Raw genomic sequence first — 18369 nt, 5'->3', positions numbered from 1 at the left:
GACAAGACTCAAAGCTCCACGCAGCTTCACCACTAACCTTCTTGCCTCCTCGTTGCATCGAAACCTCGTGAAAATGATTCACTCACACAGGGACGGTAGTGGGTGGGTAGGGTTAGTTGGTGGTTGGGTGGGTGGTTGGGTGGGTGAGTGAGTGGGTGAGTGGGTGAGTGGGTGAGTGGGTGGGTGAGTGAGTGGGTGGTTTTGGTGAGTAGTTGGGTGGGTGAGTGAGTGGGTGAGTGGGTGGGTGGGTGAGTGAGTGAGTGAGTGGGTGGATGGGTAGTTAGGTGGGTGAGTGGGTGGGTGGGTGAGTGAGTGAGTGGGTGGGTGAGTGAGTGGGTGAGTGAGTGAGTGGGTGAGTGGGTGGGTGAGTGGGTGGGTGGGTGAGTGAGTGAGTGGGTGGGTGAGTGAGTGGGTGAGTGAGTGGGTGGATGGGTAGTTAGGTGGGTGAGTGGGTGGGTGGGTGGGTGAGTGAGTGGGTGAGTGGGTGAGTGAGTGAGTGGGTGAGTGGGTGGGTGAGTGAGTGGGTGGTTTTGGTGAGTAGTTGGGTGGGTGAGTGAGTGGGTGAGTGGGTGGGTGGGTGAGTGAGTGAGTGGGTGGGTGGGTGGGTGAGTGAGTGGGTGGGTGGGTGGGTGAGTGAGTGGGTGGTTGGGTGGGTAGTGGGTGGGTGGGTGAGTAAGGGTGGGGAGCGGTAGTGTCGCGATTCGTGCGCAGCGCTACAAATCCGGCCACCCGAGTTCGATTCCCCGCTCACGGCCAACTCCCGTGACGATTTTTTGAATCATTCCTGGGCCTCCCCTAGGTCGACTCAGCCTCAAATGAGTACCTGGTGCGATGTGTAAACATCACCACTGGGGAGACAAAGGCGGCCGGGCGTGGTGCTGGCCACCCACCCCCTCGTATGCCGTGCCGGCCTTCATAGATTCTCGCTAACAGCACTTGCCCCAACAGTCTGTTACAGGCTTTACGGGGGATCTTTGGCTTTGTTCTCAAACACGCATTTCACAACCAATGCTGCATTAGGGCCTCGCCCACCCACCCATCTGCGTCGAAGGGGGTGGGGGGGTCGTGGTGCCGCGTTCTACGTCTCAGCGCGGGGTTGATGTACGTGGCGTGAGCCGTGCCGGATGAAGCGAGTAGCATGATGCTATAAAGGGGCCCTAAAAAAACACGTAAATATTAAAACACAATTTTTTTTTACTTGCATAGTAATGTAATTGTATTTTTTTCATTTGCTATACAGCCGGATAATACGACAAATCGCTAACATTAAACACCCAGTCGTTCGTAAAAGTTGAAGGCGGTATAGTACTATAGTATTCTAGATTTGAAGTTTTCGTGACTGCAAGGCTCCATACTGTTTGGTTTTTTCGGTAAAGTCACGTAGGTGAAAACTAAATAAAATGAAAAATTAAACAACTAAATTAAATCACGACGTTTCGGAAGCAACACAAGCATCCGTCATCAGTACGAAACAACAAAAGAGTATAGTACTATAGTAATAGAGCAAGTGCAAAATCACTGAACCGGAATTGACAGCTTGAAAGCATTCAGCGTGGGACCCTTGAAAGTGCGGGGTCCGTAGCATGCGTAGCTCGTTTTGCTATTAAGCTAATCCTGCACTGGGACCTTTATAATAGAGGTTTTATTGGGTTCGATCACTTAAATATATAAATGTGTCGTTAAACCCTCCAACGCCCGACACAGCCAACTAGTAAGGGTTGTCACGTAAACAGAAAGTGCCAATTCGTCACTAGTAAATGTTGTGGCTTGGCTCTCCAACACACCGGTGTTGCTGTACTAGTGACGAATTGGCCACGTTCTGTTTACGTGGCAACCCTTACTAGTTGGCTGTCGGGTGGTGGCGGGTTTAACGACACATTTATATATTTACGCGATCTAACCCCAAAAAACCTCTATAATGGATGACATTGCTCGCGAAAGCCTCCTACGTGTTCAACAACCAAAAAACACACGTCTCGATTAAATACGCACATCGGCCAATCTCATCGCCACCATCCGCTCATTCCCCAACCATCGTGGCACGGCACACGCCCCCGGCGTCAGTTGGACTTTGATTATATACAACAACGAAAAAAACCATTGCATCGGTGCCCTTTAAATGCAGCCGAGTTTGCATTCCTCCTTTTTGGTAAAGTTTAGAGGAGGGGGGTGGGTGGGGGTAGAGCGAGCGAACCGTGCAGAGTGGGGGGGGGGGGCGGCAGTGCAGCGGCCGGAGAGTGCACGCGCTGCGTCGCGAACCCGGTGACCAGGAGGACGCAGTGATGGATTACCATCGTAGCAAAAGTAGCAAAAGTAGCTCCATGTGTAGTAGCTACGTGTGTAGTGGCTGCGTATGTAGTGGCTGCATGTGTCGTGGCTGCACGTGTAGTAGCTGCACGTGTAGTAGCTGCACGTGTAGTAGCTACACGTATAGGAGCCAAATGTGTAGTAGCTACATGCGTAGTAGCTACACGTGTAGCTACTACACGTGTAGCTACTACACATGTAGTAGCTGCACGTGTAGTAGTAGTAGCTGCACGTGTAGTAGCTGCACGTGTAGTATCTGGTGTAGTAGCTGCATGTGTAGTAGCTGCACGTGTAGTAGCTGCACGTGTAGGAGCTGCACGTGTAGGAGCTGCACGTGTAGTAGCTGCACGTGTAGTAGCTACATGTGTAGTAGCTGCACGTGTAGTAGCTACACGTGTAGTAGCTGCACGTGTAGTAGCTACATATGTAGTAGATACGGGCCCCGCACTTTCAAGGGCCCCGCGCGAAATGCTTTCAAGCTATCAATTCCGGTTCAGTGATTCTGCACTTGCTCTATTACTATAGTACTATACCGCCTTCAACTTTTATGAACGACTGGGTGTTTAGGCTTAGCGATTTGTCGTATTATCTGGCTGTATAGCACATGAAAAAAATACAATTACTTTACTATGCAAGTAAAAAAAATTGTGTTTTAATATATATTTTTTTAATTTAGGTCCACTTTATGACATATGCCTCAGGCCTCGCACAAGCTTGATCCGGCACTGGGAGGAAAGCATTAAATTAAAAAGGGGGAAGAGCATTTACACCACCACCACCACCCACGCTCCCCTCCCGCCGTCTCAGGCATGGGGTTGTCTCCAGCCAAGTAATCTCAACGCGCGCTGGTGTTGATTCTCAATGGGAGAGGGGAAACATCGGAGCCCGAGGATAAAAAAATAAATCCACGCGAGCCTGTTGATGTCTGTTAGTGACGGCTCAAAACTCACCCCTGTTCCTTTGCTCCTGGAGCACTGCTAACAACTTTTTTTGTTTTCATCTTCTTGGTTCTTTCGGTAAAGTCACGTAGAATGGAAAAAAAAAACATAATAAAATAATTCTCACGACGTTTATTATGTTTAATTTTTATTATTTTATTATTTCCATTCTACGTGACTTTACCGAAAGAACCAAGAAGATTAATCCTTGCAGTCACGAAAGCTTTAAATCGAAATTTAACTTTTTTGTTCGTTATTAGGTAAGGCCCAAATGAGCTATGTGGCGCATTTTCAGAAGCGTCCTGGCCAGCGCAAATGATATCTCAACAAAGTGGGCTCATCCACGTGGACATTTAAAGCAACCAAATATTCTAAACGCGTGATGTTGATTCTAAATGTTGAGGGAAAGAAACCGGAGGACCCGGAGAAAAATCCACGCGACCACGGGGAGAGAGAGAGAGACACGCAAACTCCAAATATACAGCAGCAGGCGTCAGGGTCGGGATCGAACCCACGACCTCCTGCATACCAGGGGAGGTAGTTAACATCTCCTAGCCACCGTGGTGATGATGATGAGAGAGAGAGACGCACACTCCAAATATAAAGCAGCAGGCGTTATGATCACGATCGAACCCACGACCTCCTGCATACCAGGCGAGGTAGTTAACATCCCCTAGCCACCGTGGTGATGATGATGATGATGATAGAGAAAGATGCAAACTCCAAATATAAAGTAGCAGGCGTCAGGATCACGATCGAACCCACGACCTCCTGCATACCAGGCGAGGTAGTTAACATCTCCTAGCCACCGTGGTGATGATGATGAGAGAGAGAAAGACACAAACTCCAAATATAAAGCAGCAGGCGTCAGGATCACGATCGAACCCACGACCTCCTGCATACCAGGCGAGGTAGTTAACATCTCCTAGCCACCGTGGTGATGATGATGATGAGAGAGAGAGAAAGAAGCAAACTCCAAATATAAAGCAGCAGGCGTCAGGATCACGATCGAACCCACGACCTCCTGCATACCAGGCGAGGTAGTTAACATCTCCGAGCCACCGTGGTGATGATGATGAGAGAGAGAGAGACGCACACTCCAAATATAAAGCAGCAGGCGTCAGGATCACGATCGAACCCACGACCTCCTGCATACCAGGCGAGGTAGTTAACATCTCCGAGCCACCGTGGTGATGATGATGATGATGATGAGAGAAAGACGCAAACTCCAAATATACAGCAGGCATCAAGGTCGGGATCGAACCCACGACCTCCTGCATACCAGGCGAGGTAGTTAACATCTCCTAGCCACCGTGGTGACGATGATGATGATGAGAGAGACACGCACACTCCAAATATAAAGCAGCAGGTGTCAGGATGATCACGATCGAACCCACGACCTCCTGCATACCAGGCGAGGTAGTTAACATCTCCTAGCCACCGTGGTGATGATGATGATGAGAGAGAAAGAGACACGCACACTCCAAATATAAAGCAGCAGGTGTCAGGATGATCACGATCGAACCCACGACCTCCTGCATACCAGGCGAGGTAGTTAACATTTCGCCACCGCGGCACCGAACTCTGCATTCGCCAAGTCGGCACTTTCCGTGCGTGCGTCTCCGTCTCTGACGCTCGAGCCGTGGGCTGGAGGTTGGTGGGGGGGGAGCTTTGTGCTCCGTCTGCTACTTCGCAAATGTCAGCGCGCTGTTGAAGGTGATGCAATTATGGCCACCCGCAACCCCCCCTCTCTCCCTCATCCCCCCCGAGGTGTTCCCTGAACTCTCTGGTATTCAGCTCAGGCCCATTTGTGACGTCTTGGAGGCCCACAGACGTCGCCTCACGCGCGCGTCAAAGTCAGTTCAGTCGACGGGTGACAGTGCGTCGTTGTCGGCGTCATCGTCGGCGTCGTCATCGTCGTCGTTGTCGTCATCATTGTCGTCATCGTAGTCATCGTCGTCATCATCATTGTCGTCGTCATCGTCGTCATCGTAGTCATCGTCGTTGTCGTCGTCATCATCGTCGTCATCGTCATTGTCGTCATCATTGTTTTCATCGTCGTCGTCATCGTAGTCATCGTCGTCGTCGTCATCGTCATCATCGTCGTCGTCGTCATCATCGTTGTCGTCATCGTCATCATCGTCGTTGTCGTAGTCATCGTCGTCATCGTCGTTGTCGTAGTCATCGTCGTCATCGTCGTCGGCGCCGTCGTCATGGTCATCGTCGTCATCGTCGTTGTCGTAGTCGTCGGCGCCATCGTCGCCATCATTCCCGAACAGGCCGTCCGCGTCGCGACCACGGTGATTCGCGAAAAATAAAATCTCCCGGATCGGTGCGCTCGCCTGCGTGAGTCCACGAGTCCGCACCAGATACCTCGCACGTTCTGTACCACCCGAGGTGGAATAAACTTTAGTGGCTTCCAATGACTGTAAGTGGCCAATACCATTGAATTAAAAATAAATGAAAATAACTCTTAAAAGTATATACGTTGAGCTACTTTTGCACCGAACGTGTTCAACCGTGCGAATCGGAGGTGCGGGGTGGGGGAAGGACAGCAAACTAAATACAAAAAGCAGTTCTAAAGAAATTAATTTTTAATCTAGATTCAAAAGTGCATAACTCCAGGCGGCCAAAGAAGAGCATCTGAAAAGCGCGTGATGCAGTGACCGTTTTTAAAATCTATATATATACATTGGTACGACGAAAAGTTGCTACCTTGGGTGGTACCAATTGTATACTCCGGGCCCATGGACTGCGTGTTTCGGAGAGAGGCTGCCGGAAAGATTTTTAAAAAATACTTTTCTGTAAAAAAAAAAGAAAAAATCCTTCAAGTTGCCTTTTAATCTTTTTGACCGCCAGGGGACGCACATTCCCACACACTCTGCTATGAGAATGTTTGTCACGCGGCAGTCAAACCGCTGATTTTCTTTATCTCCTCACAGCTGGAATTCGGCCAAAACTATCTCCAAGACTGCATTCGACAACGGAGCGGCTCTGTTCGTGGAGTCATTCCATTCGTGGCTTGAACTTGGGCGGTCAACTTGCCACGGTGCGGAAAAGAAGTTCAACGCACGTAGACCTGAGAACGCAGTTTGATCGCTCGAGGGGTGGCTGACAAGCGGACTCAAACCTCGGGACTCAGCGGCGCTCACTCGGCATCTCTGAAATCTGCGCCGTCTCAGAAGCTGGTGAAGTTTGTGAGCAAAAATAAATAAATAGGTGGTGGTGGTCGGATGGCTCAGACGTCAGAGACACATCAGCCTGCTGACATCATGGATTCAAATGCCAGGCTAATCAACCGATGGTCTGAGGCTGGACAACAAAACCAATGGGCTGATCCTAAGTACCTGTACACAAACAGCAACAACAACAACAACAACAAAATACAACATTAAAAACTTAATTTTTAAAAATCGTTTTTACCCTTTCTGGCAATAAAACAGGAGGTGTTAAGATCTTCTTGGTTCATACTCTTAGTTTTTTCGGAATAGTCACGTAGGTAAAAAATGTAAATGAAAATTAATAAAAATAAAATTAAAATAATTATAAATTTTATTTACATTTTTACCGAAAAAACTAAGAGTATGAATCCTTGCAGTCGCGAAAGTTTCAAATCTAGAATCTTCTTGGTTCTTTCGGTAAAGTCACGTACAAGGGAAGTAATACAATAATACAAATAAAACATAATAAAATACAATTCTCACGACGTTTCGGCCACAACGCAAGCAGCCGTCCTCTTTACATCGAGGTGTTAAGATGTGTTAAGATGTTAAAACACCAAACAGAAACCTTTTGCAAGGAATCAAGTTGCTGCATTAACCATACGCAGTGCTTGTGGTGAGCATGCAAACAAAAAACTTTCTCTGATATTTGTCTTTGAAACTGATTGGTCCAGAGCAGAGACGACTTAACACGTGGCCCAATGAGTATTAAAGACAATGCATATATTATATTCTTGGTTTCGATTTAAAGCTTTCGTGACTGCAGGGATTCATCTTCTTGGTTCTTTCGGTAAAGTCACGTAGAAGGGAAATAAGTTTCGATTTAAAGCTACTTGCGTTGTGGCCGAAACGTCGTGAGAATAATTTAATTATGTTTTATTTTTATTATTTTATTACTTCCCTTCTACGTGACTTTACCGAAAGAACCAAAAAGATATATTCTTGGTTCTTTCGGTAAAGTCACGTAGAAGGGAAATAATACAATATTATAAATATTAAACAATACAAATTCTCACGACGTTTCGACTGCAACACAAGCAATCATCATCAGGTGTGAAATCCACAGAAAGAAAACCCACAAAAAATTTAAATTTTCTTGCTGTGAATTTCACACCTGATGATGATTGCTTGTGTTGCAGTCGAAACGTCGTGAGAATTTTTATTGTTTAATATGTATATTATTTTATCATTTCCCTTCTACGTGACTTTACCGAAAGAACCAAGAATATGAATCCCTGCAGTCACGAAAGCTTTGAATCGAAATGCATATATTATCAGAGCATGTTTTTTTTTGTTCCTATTTTTGGAAATTGGCAAGAAAGGACTCATATTTTTAAAAAACTCTATATTGGGTACCGTCTCAGCGCTCTGACATCCTCTGACATCCGAATCACCGGGCCCACCTGTGGTTTATGTGAATAGTTAAGCAACACTTTCGAACGCTGCCTTTAGGGGAATTGCACAACGAGGAAGAGACAGGACGTTCTCTCGCAAGCGTCGAGGATACAACGTTGGCCACAGCCTCGCATGTAGCTCGGGGTTCATGGTTACAGTGCGGCGATGAAGGTTCTATTACACTGGTCAACACACTTTTTCTGGCATAAGGTATTCCAACGGTTGTAAGGTAAATTTTGGGTGCTGATTCCAAATCTAGCATCAGTTTTTGTCTATCACATCAGGTTTTTGAGATATCAAATATTGAATTTTCAATAAAAATTGCAGAATAAAAATATTAAATAAATGTGGATATCTACATAAAATGATATTATAAACACACTATCCTAAGAATACAGCACCCTATTTTAACACTAAAGCAGTCACTGACTCGCAACAACTTGCAATCATAAGTAACAGAGTTAATTTCGGGTAAAATCAATGAAAATGGGGTATACCGATAGCATAAAAATGATGTGATAGAGCAAATCTGAGATTAGATTTGGAATCAGCACCCTGAAATTTGTCTAAAACAGCTGCAAGAGTCCAGGCCAGAAAATGTTTATTTTTTTTGTTGACCAGTGTTATCGGTCTACAGGTCGTAACTAAAATACGGGCGCTTAACGCAGCATTCGTCAATAACGATTTGGGCTGAAAAAAATACTCTTAGTCTTTTTCGGTAAAGTCACGTAGGTAAAAAATAAAAATAAAATTAATAGAAGCAATAATAGAAATAAAATAAAAAAATAACAAAATATATGTAGAATTTGCGACGTTTCGGGCAATGGGCCTCCTTTATCGCACATAGCGGCCAGAGAGATGGAATGGCTCTTGAGAGCTGGAGCCTGGACTTGCTAAGGCCAATTCTGATGAGGAACGTGACGAATGTTTCCCGAGGAACGGCGTCTTTGTGTCGACCCAAAGGGACCTTCTAGAACCTAGACCCCGACAGCGCCACTTGGCGACTCACGTTTCATCTCCTGGTCAAGGAGACGATTACTCACAGCCCGTGAGACGTGTGGTTAATGCGTGCGACCCAAACGGATTCTACCCACAACGTCTGTCACGTGGGGTGGCACGTGCCCCCCCCCCCCGCAATGATCCGATCGAAATCCCTCATTTCGATCGGATCATTGGGGTTTATTAGTAATAGATCGGCATTTTGCGACCCCCACTGCCACTGTGTAGCATATTATGACGTGCCAGGGACTCTATGAGATGATATGACAATAGTCTGAGTCCATAATTGGCGATAAGTAACGGCAAAGCGGTTATAAGTGACTCACGCAATTGTACGCAGTTGCGTATACAGTCCACGACTTCCCTGAAGGCATCAACACCTTCAGCGAGCGCGATGCCGATCACACAACGCGGTTCGAATTCGACCCTCGATCGATGGCTGCGCCATCGCCGCACACGCGTCGAATACAAAGCAAGGGACAAGTCCTGACTTACTAACAACTCCTCTATCATTTCTCATTGCTGGAGGAGTTGCCTCCCCCCACTACCTGAAAATCCATTGCAGTGTCACCCGGCAGTGACCAGGCCAAGCTGTCACCAAGTTCACACCACCTGACCAAGCTGTGGAACGTGACCACGTGCGTGCTTCGGGCACTGGCCATGTCTTTGAAGTGACGGCTGGAAACTCGCCCTCTGTTCCTTTTGGCCAAGGGCTTAAAATGACTTTTACACTTACTTTAACATTTTATCTACAAAATTACACCTTGCCATATTTACAACATCTTCTTGGTTCTTTCGGTAAAGTCACGTAGAAGGGAAGTAATAAAATAATAAAAATAAAACATAACTAGTGAGAATTGTTTTATTATGTTTTATTTTTATTATTTTATTACTTCCCTTCTACGTGACTTTACCGAAAGAACCAAGAAGATGAATCCCTGCAGTCACGAAAGCTTTACATCGAAATTTGTACAACATGTTACCCTATTTGTATTTTAAGATTGTATATTACGGCTAGTTTACATTTTATATTGTTAACTTATTCAAAAATTTACATACCTTAGCCCCTGAGTATTAGTTAGACTTTGCAATTTTAGTATAGTTAGACTGTATACCACTTATTGAAGTTTTAAGATTCCTACATGTTGAATGTATGCACCTTCCTGCCGTAGTAAATTCCTTGTTTGTGCAAACTTTCATGGCGAATAAAACCCTTTCTGATTCTGAGTACTGCTGCTTTTAGCTTTGCTTTGCTTTTTTTACTTTATACGGCTCATTTTCAGAAGCGACCTGGCTCTCTCAAATGACAGCTCAACGAAAGTGGCTTATCCACGTGGACATGTCTAGCAGCCACATGTTCCAAACGCGTGGCGTTGATTCTGAACGTGGAGGGGGAAAAAAGCGGAGGACCCGAAGAAAAATCCATGCGACCACGTGGAGAGAGACACGCAAACTACGAATATACAGCAGCAGGCGCCGTGAGGGTCGGGGATCTGACCCACAACCTCCTGTACACCAGGCGAGGTAGTTAACATCTCCTAGCCACCGTGATGATGATGAGAGAGAGAGAGAGACACGCAATCTCCAAATATACAGCAGGCGTCAGGGTCGGGATCGAACTCATAACAACCTGCGTACCTGGCGAGGTAGTTAACATCTCCTAGCCACCGTGATGATGATGAGAGAGAGACACGCAAACTCAAGAATATACAGCAGCAGGCGTCAAGGGTCGGGATCGAACCCACAACCTCCTCCGTACCAGGCGAGGTAGTTAGCATCTCCTGGCCGCCGTGGCGCCCCACAAGACAATGTGACTTTGGGTGTAATATGTCCCCCCGAATGTCGCTGTCTTTAAAGGCACTTTTGTTTCATGCATAATTGGATCTCGCCGGAAGGGTTCATTTTTGCAGGAGTACAGAGCGCTTTGTGATCTCACGTTGTCAGGGCGCTGCTGTATGTAAACACAAATTGTTCTCTCTGTGTTGTGTTTGCCGCTGCAACTTGCAGACCCTCCCATACTGGGCATCTGTAACAAAAATAAGGCTTCATAACTCATCGGATTCCTCCCTCCGATCTAAATAAAGATTCTGCTAATTATTTTTGTTATCTCGCAACAAGAATCCGACAGCCGACTTTGGCATTTGCAGAGAGCGAACAGCAAAAATCACGAAACATGTTTTTCTGGCGGGTGGGGGAGTAGGGACAGGAGGGTGGTGTTAGGTTTCATCCACATCCACCCACACACACATCCATACCCACCCACCCCACGCACATCCACCCACCCACACACATCCAAACCCACCCACCCACACACATCCACCCAGCCACACACATCCACACGCACCCCACACACATCCACACCCACCCCACACACATCAACATCCACACCCACCCCACACACAACAACATGCACACCCACCCCACACACATCAACATCCACACGCACCCCACACACATCCACACGCACCCCACACATATCAACATCCACCCAGCCACCCGCACGTCACGACGAGCTTGATGAAGCAAGACCCGCGCGCACCGCAACGCAACACCGTCCGGATGTTCCAGTTTTTCCGGACTCCACATCGCGACCGAGCAAACAAGACGACCTTCCCCTCCTGGGACACCTGCCACCTGACCCACGGCAGCTCGGGCACCGGCGGATTTAGTTTTAAGTCGAAAAAGCGGCGGCGGCGTCGGCGGGGGTGGGGGCTATATAGTCGTGGGAGGGAGGTAAAGACAAAGGTAAAGGTCCCCCGTGAAGCCTTCACAGACTACTCTTTGGTTCTTTCGGTAAAGTCACGTATAAAGATAAAATAATAAATTAAATAATTGCATACATTTATACCTGATGATGATTGCTTGTGTTGCAATCGAAACGTCGTATGCTATTATTTAATTTATTATTTTATCTTTATACGTGACTTTACTGAAAGAACCAAAGAGTAATTCCTGCAGTCACGAAAATTCCAAATTAACCTTCACAGACTGTAGGGGCAAGTGCTGTTAGCGAGCACCTATGAAAGCCGGCACGGCACACGAGAGGGTGGGTGGCTAACACCAGCGCCCGGCCGACTTTGTCTCGCCAGTGGCGATGTTTACGCGCCGTGCCAGGTATTCATTTGAGGCTGAGTCGACCTAGGGGAGGCCCAGGACCGGTTCAGATAATCGCCACTGTGGTATTGGCCGTGAGCGCGAATGCGAACCCGGGTCGCCGGGTTCGTAGCGCAGCGCTAACCGCAAGCCCGTGACCACACACACACAGACACGTGAAGGCAGACGACCCATAACTCAAAGTGGGGCTCAAATTATCTTCGCGCGTGACGTCGCAGTTACAGCAGTGGTCGTGTTTTTAAATCGTGTGCGGGCTGGGGGGGTCAATACAACCCAACCCATACTGTGGATTGTGCGATAAACCCACGTGTAAGGATGCAACGCTCCTTCGATGGAGGAGGAGGAGCCGGAAAAACGACACCAACTCCCCCATTTCTGTTTAGGCTTTCGCGACCAATATCATCCATAATACAGGGGTGAGGAGGCTTGGGGTTAGATCGCGTAAATATATTAATGTGTCGTGAAACCCGCCACCACCCGACGCAGCCAATAGTAATGGGTTGGTCACGTAAAACAGAACGTGGCCAATTCGTTACGAGTATAGCAACACCGGTGTGTTGGAGAGTCAAGGCCACGGCATCTACAATCCCTCTGCTATATTCTTTGGGCACTTTCGGTAAAGTCACGCAGATAGGTTCAAAGAAAATAACAAAAAACTACGACATAAGCGGTCGTCATCAGTACGTCGTCAGGACGGGATAGTGGAAGCGCGGGGTAGGGGAAGGGTGCTCTCGAGGCACGAGTGAGGAGCAACGGGACCCGCGAATTCTGGAGAGAGTTAAGAAAAAACCCGAAGGGGTGAACCAAATAATAAGAGCGCGAGTTCGAACCGTAGTAAACATTGCAGGGAGCATGAACGTCGCCCCTTCGTGAAGCCACCGGCGCACCGATCTCTCGGGATTTAGCACGTGGAGTTTCTGTCCTCCCCCCCACCCTCAGGCCCCCACCCTCAGGCCCCCACCGTCAGGCCCCCACCCTCAGGCCCCCACCCTCAGGCCCCCACCCTCAGGCCCCCACCCTCAGCTCCCCCACCCTCAGCTCCCCCAGCGTCAGCCCCCCCCCCACCCTCAGCCCCCCCAGCGTCAGCCCCCCCCCCCACCCTCAGCCCCCCCACCCTCAGCCCCCCCCCTCAGCCCCCCCACCGTCAGCCCCCCCCCACCCTCAGCCCCCCCCACCCTCAGCCCCCCCCCACCCTCAGCCCCCCCCATCCCCCCCCCACCCTCAGCCCCCCCACCGTCAGCCCCCCATACCACCCTCAGCCCCCCCCCACCCTCAACCCCCCAACCCTCAGCCCCCCGTGACCGGCGCTTTGTACTGGGCTCAAGTTGAGTCGCAATAAAACACAATAAAACAAAATCCGATTAAATTTGTGAGTGTTTTTTTTAAAGTAAACATACTCAGACGAGTGATGGACGCACTCTAATATCTGTCTTGCCTGCGTCTCCCCTCTCTCTCACTTCCCCGCCACGTCTCTGTCTGAGCGGTATCTCTCTTCTCTTTGCTTGGCTACGTCTCTGTATCTTTTCTCAATCTCTTCTGCCATCTCCCCGTGGGTTTATACATTTGAAAGTGTGGTGGGGGTGGGGGGTGCACGGGTGGAGGGGAGGGGCACCCACCCAGCATCCACCCAATGGTAGTTTCTGAATTCGGGCTTTAGAGGGCTCATAATCCCCCACTGGCTGACACCGGTTTTGAATTTTGACTTAAAATTTTCGTGACTGCAGGAATTCATATTCTTTGGTTCTTTCGGTAAAGTCACGTAGGTAAAAAAAATAGTAATAAAATAAAGTGAATAAAAATAATAATAAAAACAAAAAACCCCACGACGTTTCGATCGGGTTAGTTTATCATCAGGAAAAGGGGGGTTAGCCTCTAAAGGCAAACTGTTTATAAAGGTTCAGAAATGGACGTAGCCTAAGCAAGGCCGCCCTCTGCGTGTCCCTCTCTCTCTCTGAGTTGCTGGTGGGGAGCGGTGGTGTAGTGGTTAGCTGCGCTGCGCTACGAACTCGCTCACGGCCAACATCCGAACCGGTCCTGGGCATTACCTAGGTCAACTCAGCCTCAAATGAGTACCTGATGCTGCGTGTAAATTTAATCGCCACTGGGGATACAAAGGCGACCGAGCGTGGTGCCGGCCACCCCCCCCCCCCCCCTCGTGTACCGTTCCGGCATTCACAGGTGCTGCTCGCTAACAGCACTTGCCCCAACAGTCTGTTGAAGCTATACGAGGGGGGGTGGGGTCTTTGCCTTTGTTCGACGATCCCTAACTTCTTGCTCTGACATTACATTGGCACTGGGTTTGTTTTGATGTTTTTGTTTTTACGTTTGTTAGTTGCTGCGATATTCTCTGCACTCGTTCTGCGTGATATTGAATGTTGTTGTCTGTGTTTTGTTTTTGTTAGCGCTGCTGCTGCTGATACACGCGCGGCACCACGGATCTTCCTTTGCAAAACAATAAACAAGAAATTGCCGGGACACTGGTGACACGGGCAGACGACATCCGTGTAAGGAATCAAAATCAACTCAGAAGCACTTTGCCCAAAAATCAACTCAGAAGCTCTGTCCAAAAAGTCTGTCCAAGCCCACACGGGGTAATCTCTGTGTCTGTGTCTACGTGTGTCTGTGTGTCTCGCTCAGCATTCTCTCAATAAGTGTCTGCGTGTTTATGTGTGTATGTTCGTGTGTCTCATTGTCGTATGTCTATCTGTGCGTAACTGTGTACCTCTCACTATCGTTCTCTAAGAGTGCATCTGTCTGAGTGTGTGCGTGGATGTTGTGTCTCGATGTGTCTCTATAGTGTGTGTGTGTGAGCATGTCTATGTGTCTATGTGTGACTGTGTTATCCATCATTCTCTAAGAGTGCATCTGTCTCTGTGTGCGTGCGCTGCTTTATGAATCACCGCCCACACGGGTGACGGAAGCTCCCTGTTCGTAAGTGTACAGAGTGGGGAGCGGTGGCGCAGTGGTTAGCGCACTGCGATACGAACCCGGTGACTCGAGTTCGATTCCGACTCACGGCCAACATCGGTGACGAGCATTTGACCTGACACTGGGCCCTCCCCTATGTCGACTCGGCCTTAAATGAGTGCTCGGTGCGTTTTGTAAACATCGGCGCGTGGGGATACAAAAGCGACCGGGAGTGGTTATTGGCCACCCAGCTTACTCGGTGGGCTGTGCCGGCCTTAACGGTGTTGGCCCTGAGCGGGAATCGAACTCGGGTGGCCGGGTTCATAGCGCACTACCGCTCAGACACACAGACACACACACAGAGACACACACACACACGCTCCACGCCTCCTCCGTGTGTGTGTGTCTATGTGTGAGCGTCGTAATCGCCCTGCGCTCCGCTCGTTGTTATGAGCGTCGCTCCTCCACCCTCCGTTGTTGCTGGAGGGCGACTGCCTCCGACTGCCCAGTAGCAGCAGCAGCAGGGTCCTCTACAGAGGCCGGGTCTTGACACCGCTGGTATCAATCATCGGCAAGTGCACTCAGCTTCACTTCCTCCTGTACCGCATCAGCTCCATCTACTCCCTAGCCCGCGACGTGTGCTTTTTAGCCCACCTCTGACCGGTCGAACAAAAGCTGCTTTGGGGCATGCGGTGGCTGGGCACGCGTGTTACGCGACCCAGCCAAATGCAAGCCTCACCTGCCGGAGGAGCTCACCGATGGGACGGTGTACAGATCTTTCAAGGTTTATGTTTACCACGCACAATACAGCCTGGTTAAACTCGGGATGGATCGTAGGCATACACACACGAAGACAAGAATCATCCGGAAAACTTTAACAGACTGTTGGGGCAAGTGCTGTTAGCGAGCACCTATGAAGGCCGGCACGGCACACGAGGGGGTGGGTGGCCAGCACCACGCATGACCGCCTTTGTCTCCCCAGTGGCGATGTTTACACATCGCACCAGGTACACATTTGAGACTGAGTCGACCTAGGGGAGACCCAGGACCGGTTCAGATAATCGTCACTGATGTTGGTGGCCGTGAACGTGAATCGAACTCGGGTCGCCGGGTTCGTAGCGCAGCGCTAACCGACACACGGACAGAGACACACACAGACACACATAGACACACACACAGACACACACAGACACACACACAGACACACACACAGACACACACACACAAGCCACACACACACAGACACACACACAGAAACACACACAGACACACACACAGACACACACACACACAAGCCACACACACACACAAGCCACACACACACAAGCCACACACACACAAGCCACACACACACAAGCCACACACACACAAGCCACACACACACAAACACACACACAGACACACACACTCACTCACCGCGTCTTCGCTGCCCACCCGCGTGTACTCGCGCCTCGCTCCGGGCCACACGCGACCCAGGCGTCTCGCGACTGTCGCCAGCAACTTGTCGAGAGGAGCCATCGCGGGCAGATCGATCGATCGATCGAGAGAGAGAAGCGTGTGAGCAGGGAGAGGAGGTGGATTTGATGGAGCAGGTTGAGGAGGAAAGAGAGAAGGAGGTGGAGGTGGTGGTGGTGGTGCAAGAGGTAAAGGAGGAGGAGGAGGGTCGGAGGAGGAAAGTTAACGAGTTAGGAGGCGGTGTAGAAGCAGCAGATATTGGGTGGATGAGAGGAGAGTTACGGCGGTTGGGGGGGAGGAGGTGGGGGGGGAGGTTACTGGAGGTGGTGGAGATTAAAGACGTACGAGAAGGAGGAGGGGGGAGGAGGTCTCGGAGGGGGGGCGGTGACGAGGAGGAGAAGAAGGAGTGGAGAGTGGAAGTGAGAGCAGAGGAGGGCTCACGTTCTCACGTCACTTCGCTGCACTCAAAAGTGCAACACGCGCACGCACACCCACACTGACACACACACACACAGAGGAAGCCCCACACACACACACGGAACACACCGGTTCAGCTAAGCCACCCACGTGCGGCATAGCAAAGACAAAGATCCCCCCCCCCCCTCCCGTATACGCTGAAGAGGCTGTTGGGGCAAGTGCTGCTTTACGCGCACCTCGCCCGGCTAGCTTTTGTCTCTGCCCAGTGCTGGTGTTTTCACACTGAGTTGACCTAAGGGAGGCTCAGGACCGATTCATATATTCGTCACTGATATTGGCCGTGAGCAGGGCTCGAACTGGTGTCTCCGAGTTTTATTCAAACCACTGCGCCACACATACACACACACACCTATACACACGTACACACGTACACACACACACACCTATTCACACATACACACACACACCTATACACACGTACACACACCTATACACACGTACACACACACCTATACACACGTACACACACACCTATAGACACGTACACACACCTATTCACACGTACACACACACCTATTCACACATACACACACCTATACACACGTACACACACCTATTCACACGTACACACACACACACGTACACCAACACCTATACACACGTACACACACACACACACCTATACACACGTACACACACACACCTATACACACGTACACACCCCTATTACATATACACACCTATACACACATACACACTAACACACCTATACACACGTAAACACACACACCTATACAAACGTACATAAAGACACACCTACTCACTAACACAAACACATTCACCTACTCGCACACACACAGACAAAGATGCCCCGTGTAGCCTTCACAGACTGTTTCGGCAAGTGCTGTTAGCGAGCACCTATGAAGGCCCGCACGGTACACGAGGGGGTGGGTGGCCAACACGACGCCCGGCCGCCTTTGTCTCCCCAGTGGCGATGTTTACACACCACGCCATGTGCTTACACACATACATACACACACTCACGTACTCACGCATTCCCAAACACACCCACTCACACATAAAAGGTACACTTTGTACCAAGACAAAGGTCCCCCGTGTAGACTTAACAAACTGTTGGGTCAAGGGCTGTTAGCGAGGACCTATGAAGGCCGGCACGGCACGCGAGGGGGTTAGTGGCCAGCACCACGCACGACCGCCTTTGTCTCCCCAGTGACGATGTTTTACTCCTTCTTGGTGCTTTCGGTAAAGTGACGTAGAAGGGAAATAATAAAATAATAAAAATAAACATAATAAAATACAATTATCACGACGTTTCGGCCACAACGCATTCAGACGCTGTCTTTCCGACAGCCCTGTTCTTCACCTGAGGACGGCTGCTTGCGTTGTGGCCGAAACGTCGTGAGAATTGTATTTTATTATGTTTAATTTGTATTATCTTATTATTTCCCTTCTACGTGACTTTACCGAAAGAACCAAGAAGATGAATCCCTGCAGTCACGAAAGCTTTAACTCGAGATGTTTTACTCATTTCACAAGCTACTCATTCGAGGCTGAGTCGACCTCCGGGAGGAAACCCAGGACCGGTTCGGATAATC

General features: G+C 49.2%; 1 protein-coding gene across 1 annotated transcript in view; it reads right to left on the bottom strand.

The window, feature by feature from the left end:
• Window positions 1–16399, bottom strand: part of LOC144942330 (calcium-transporting ATPase type 2C member 1-like) — a 51842-nt gene extending 35443 nt beyond the window's left edge. The window contains exon 1 of the mRNA XM_078869137.1: window positions 16298–16399. Coding sequence (XP_078725263.1) covers window positions 16298–16399 — 102 coding nt within the window. The remainder of the gene's footprint in view (window positions 1–16297) is intronic.
• Between the last annotated feature and the right edge of the window lie 1970 nt (window positions 16400–18369).

The sequence above is a fragment of the Lampetra fluviatilis genome, chromosome 27 (genome assembly GCF_964198595.1).
Source record: "Lampetra fluviatilis chromosome 27, kcLamFluv1.1, whole genome shotgun sequence".
Classification (NCBI taxonomy): domain Eukaryota; kingdom Metazoa; phylum Chordata; class Hyperoartia; order Petromyzontiformes; family Petromyzontidae; genus Lampetra; species Lampetra fluviatilis.
The sequence above is the reverse complement of the archived record's forward strand: the minus strand, read 5'-3'. Positions and strand labels throughout refer to the sequence as shown.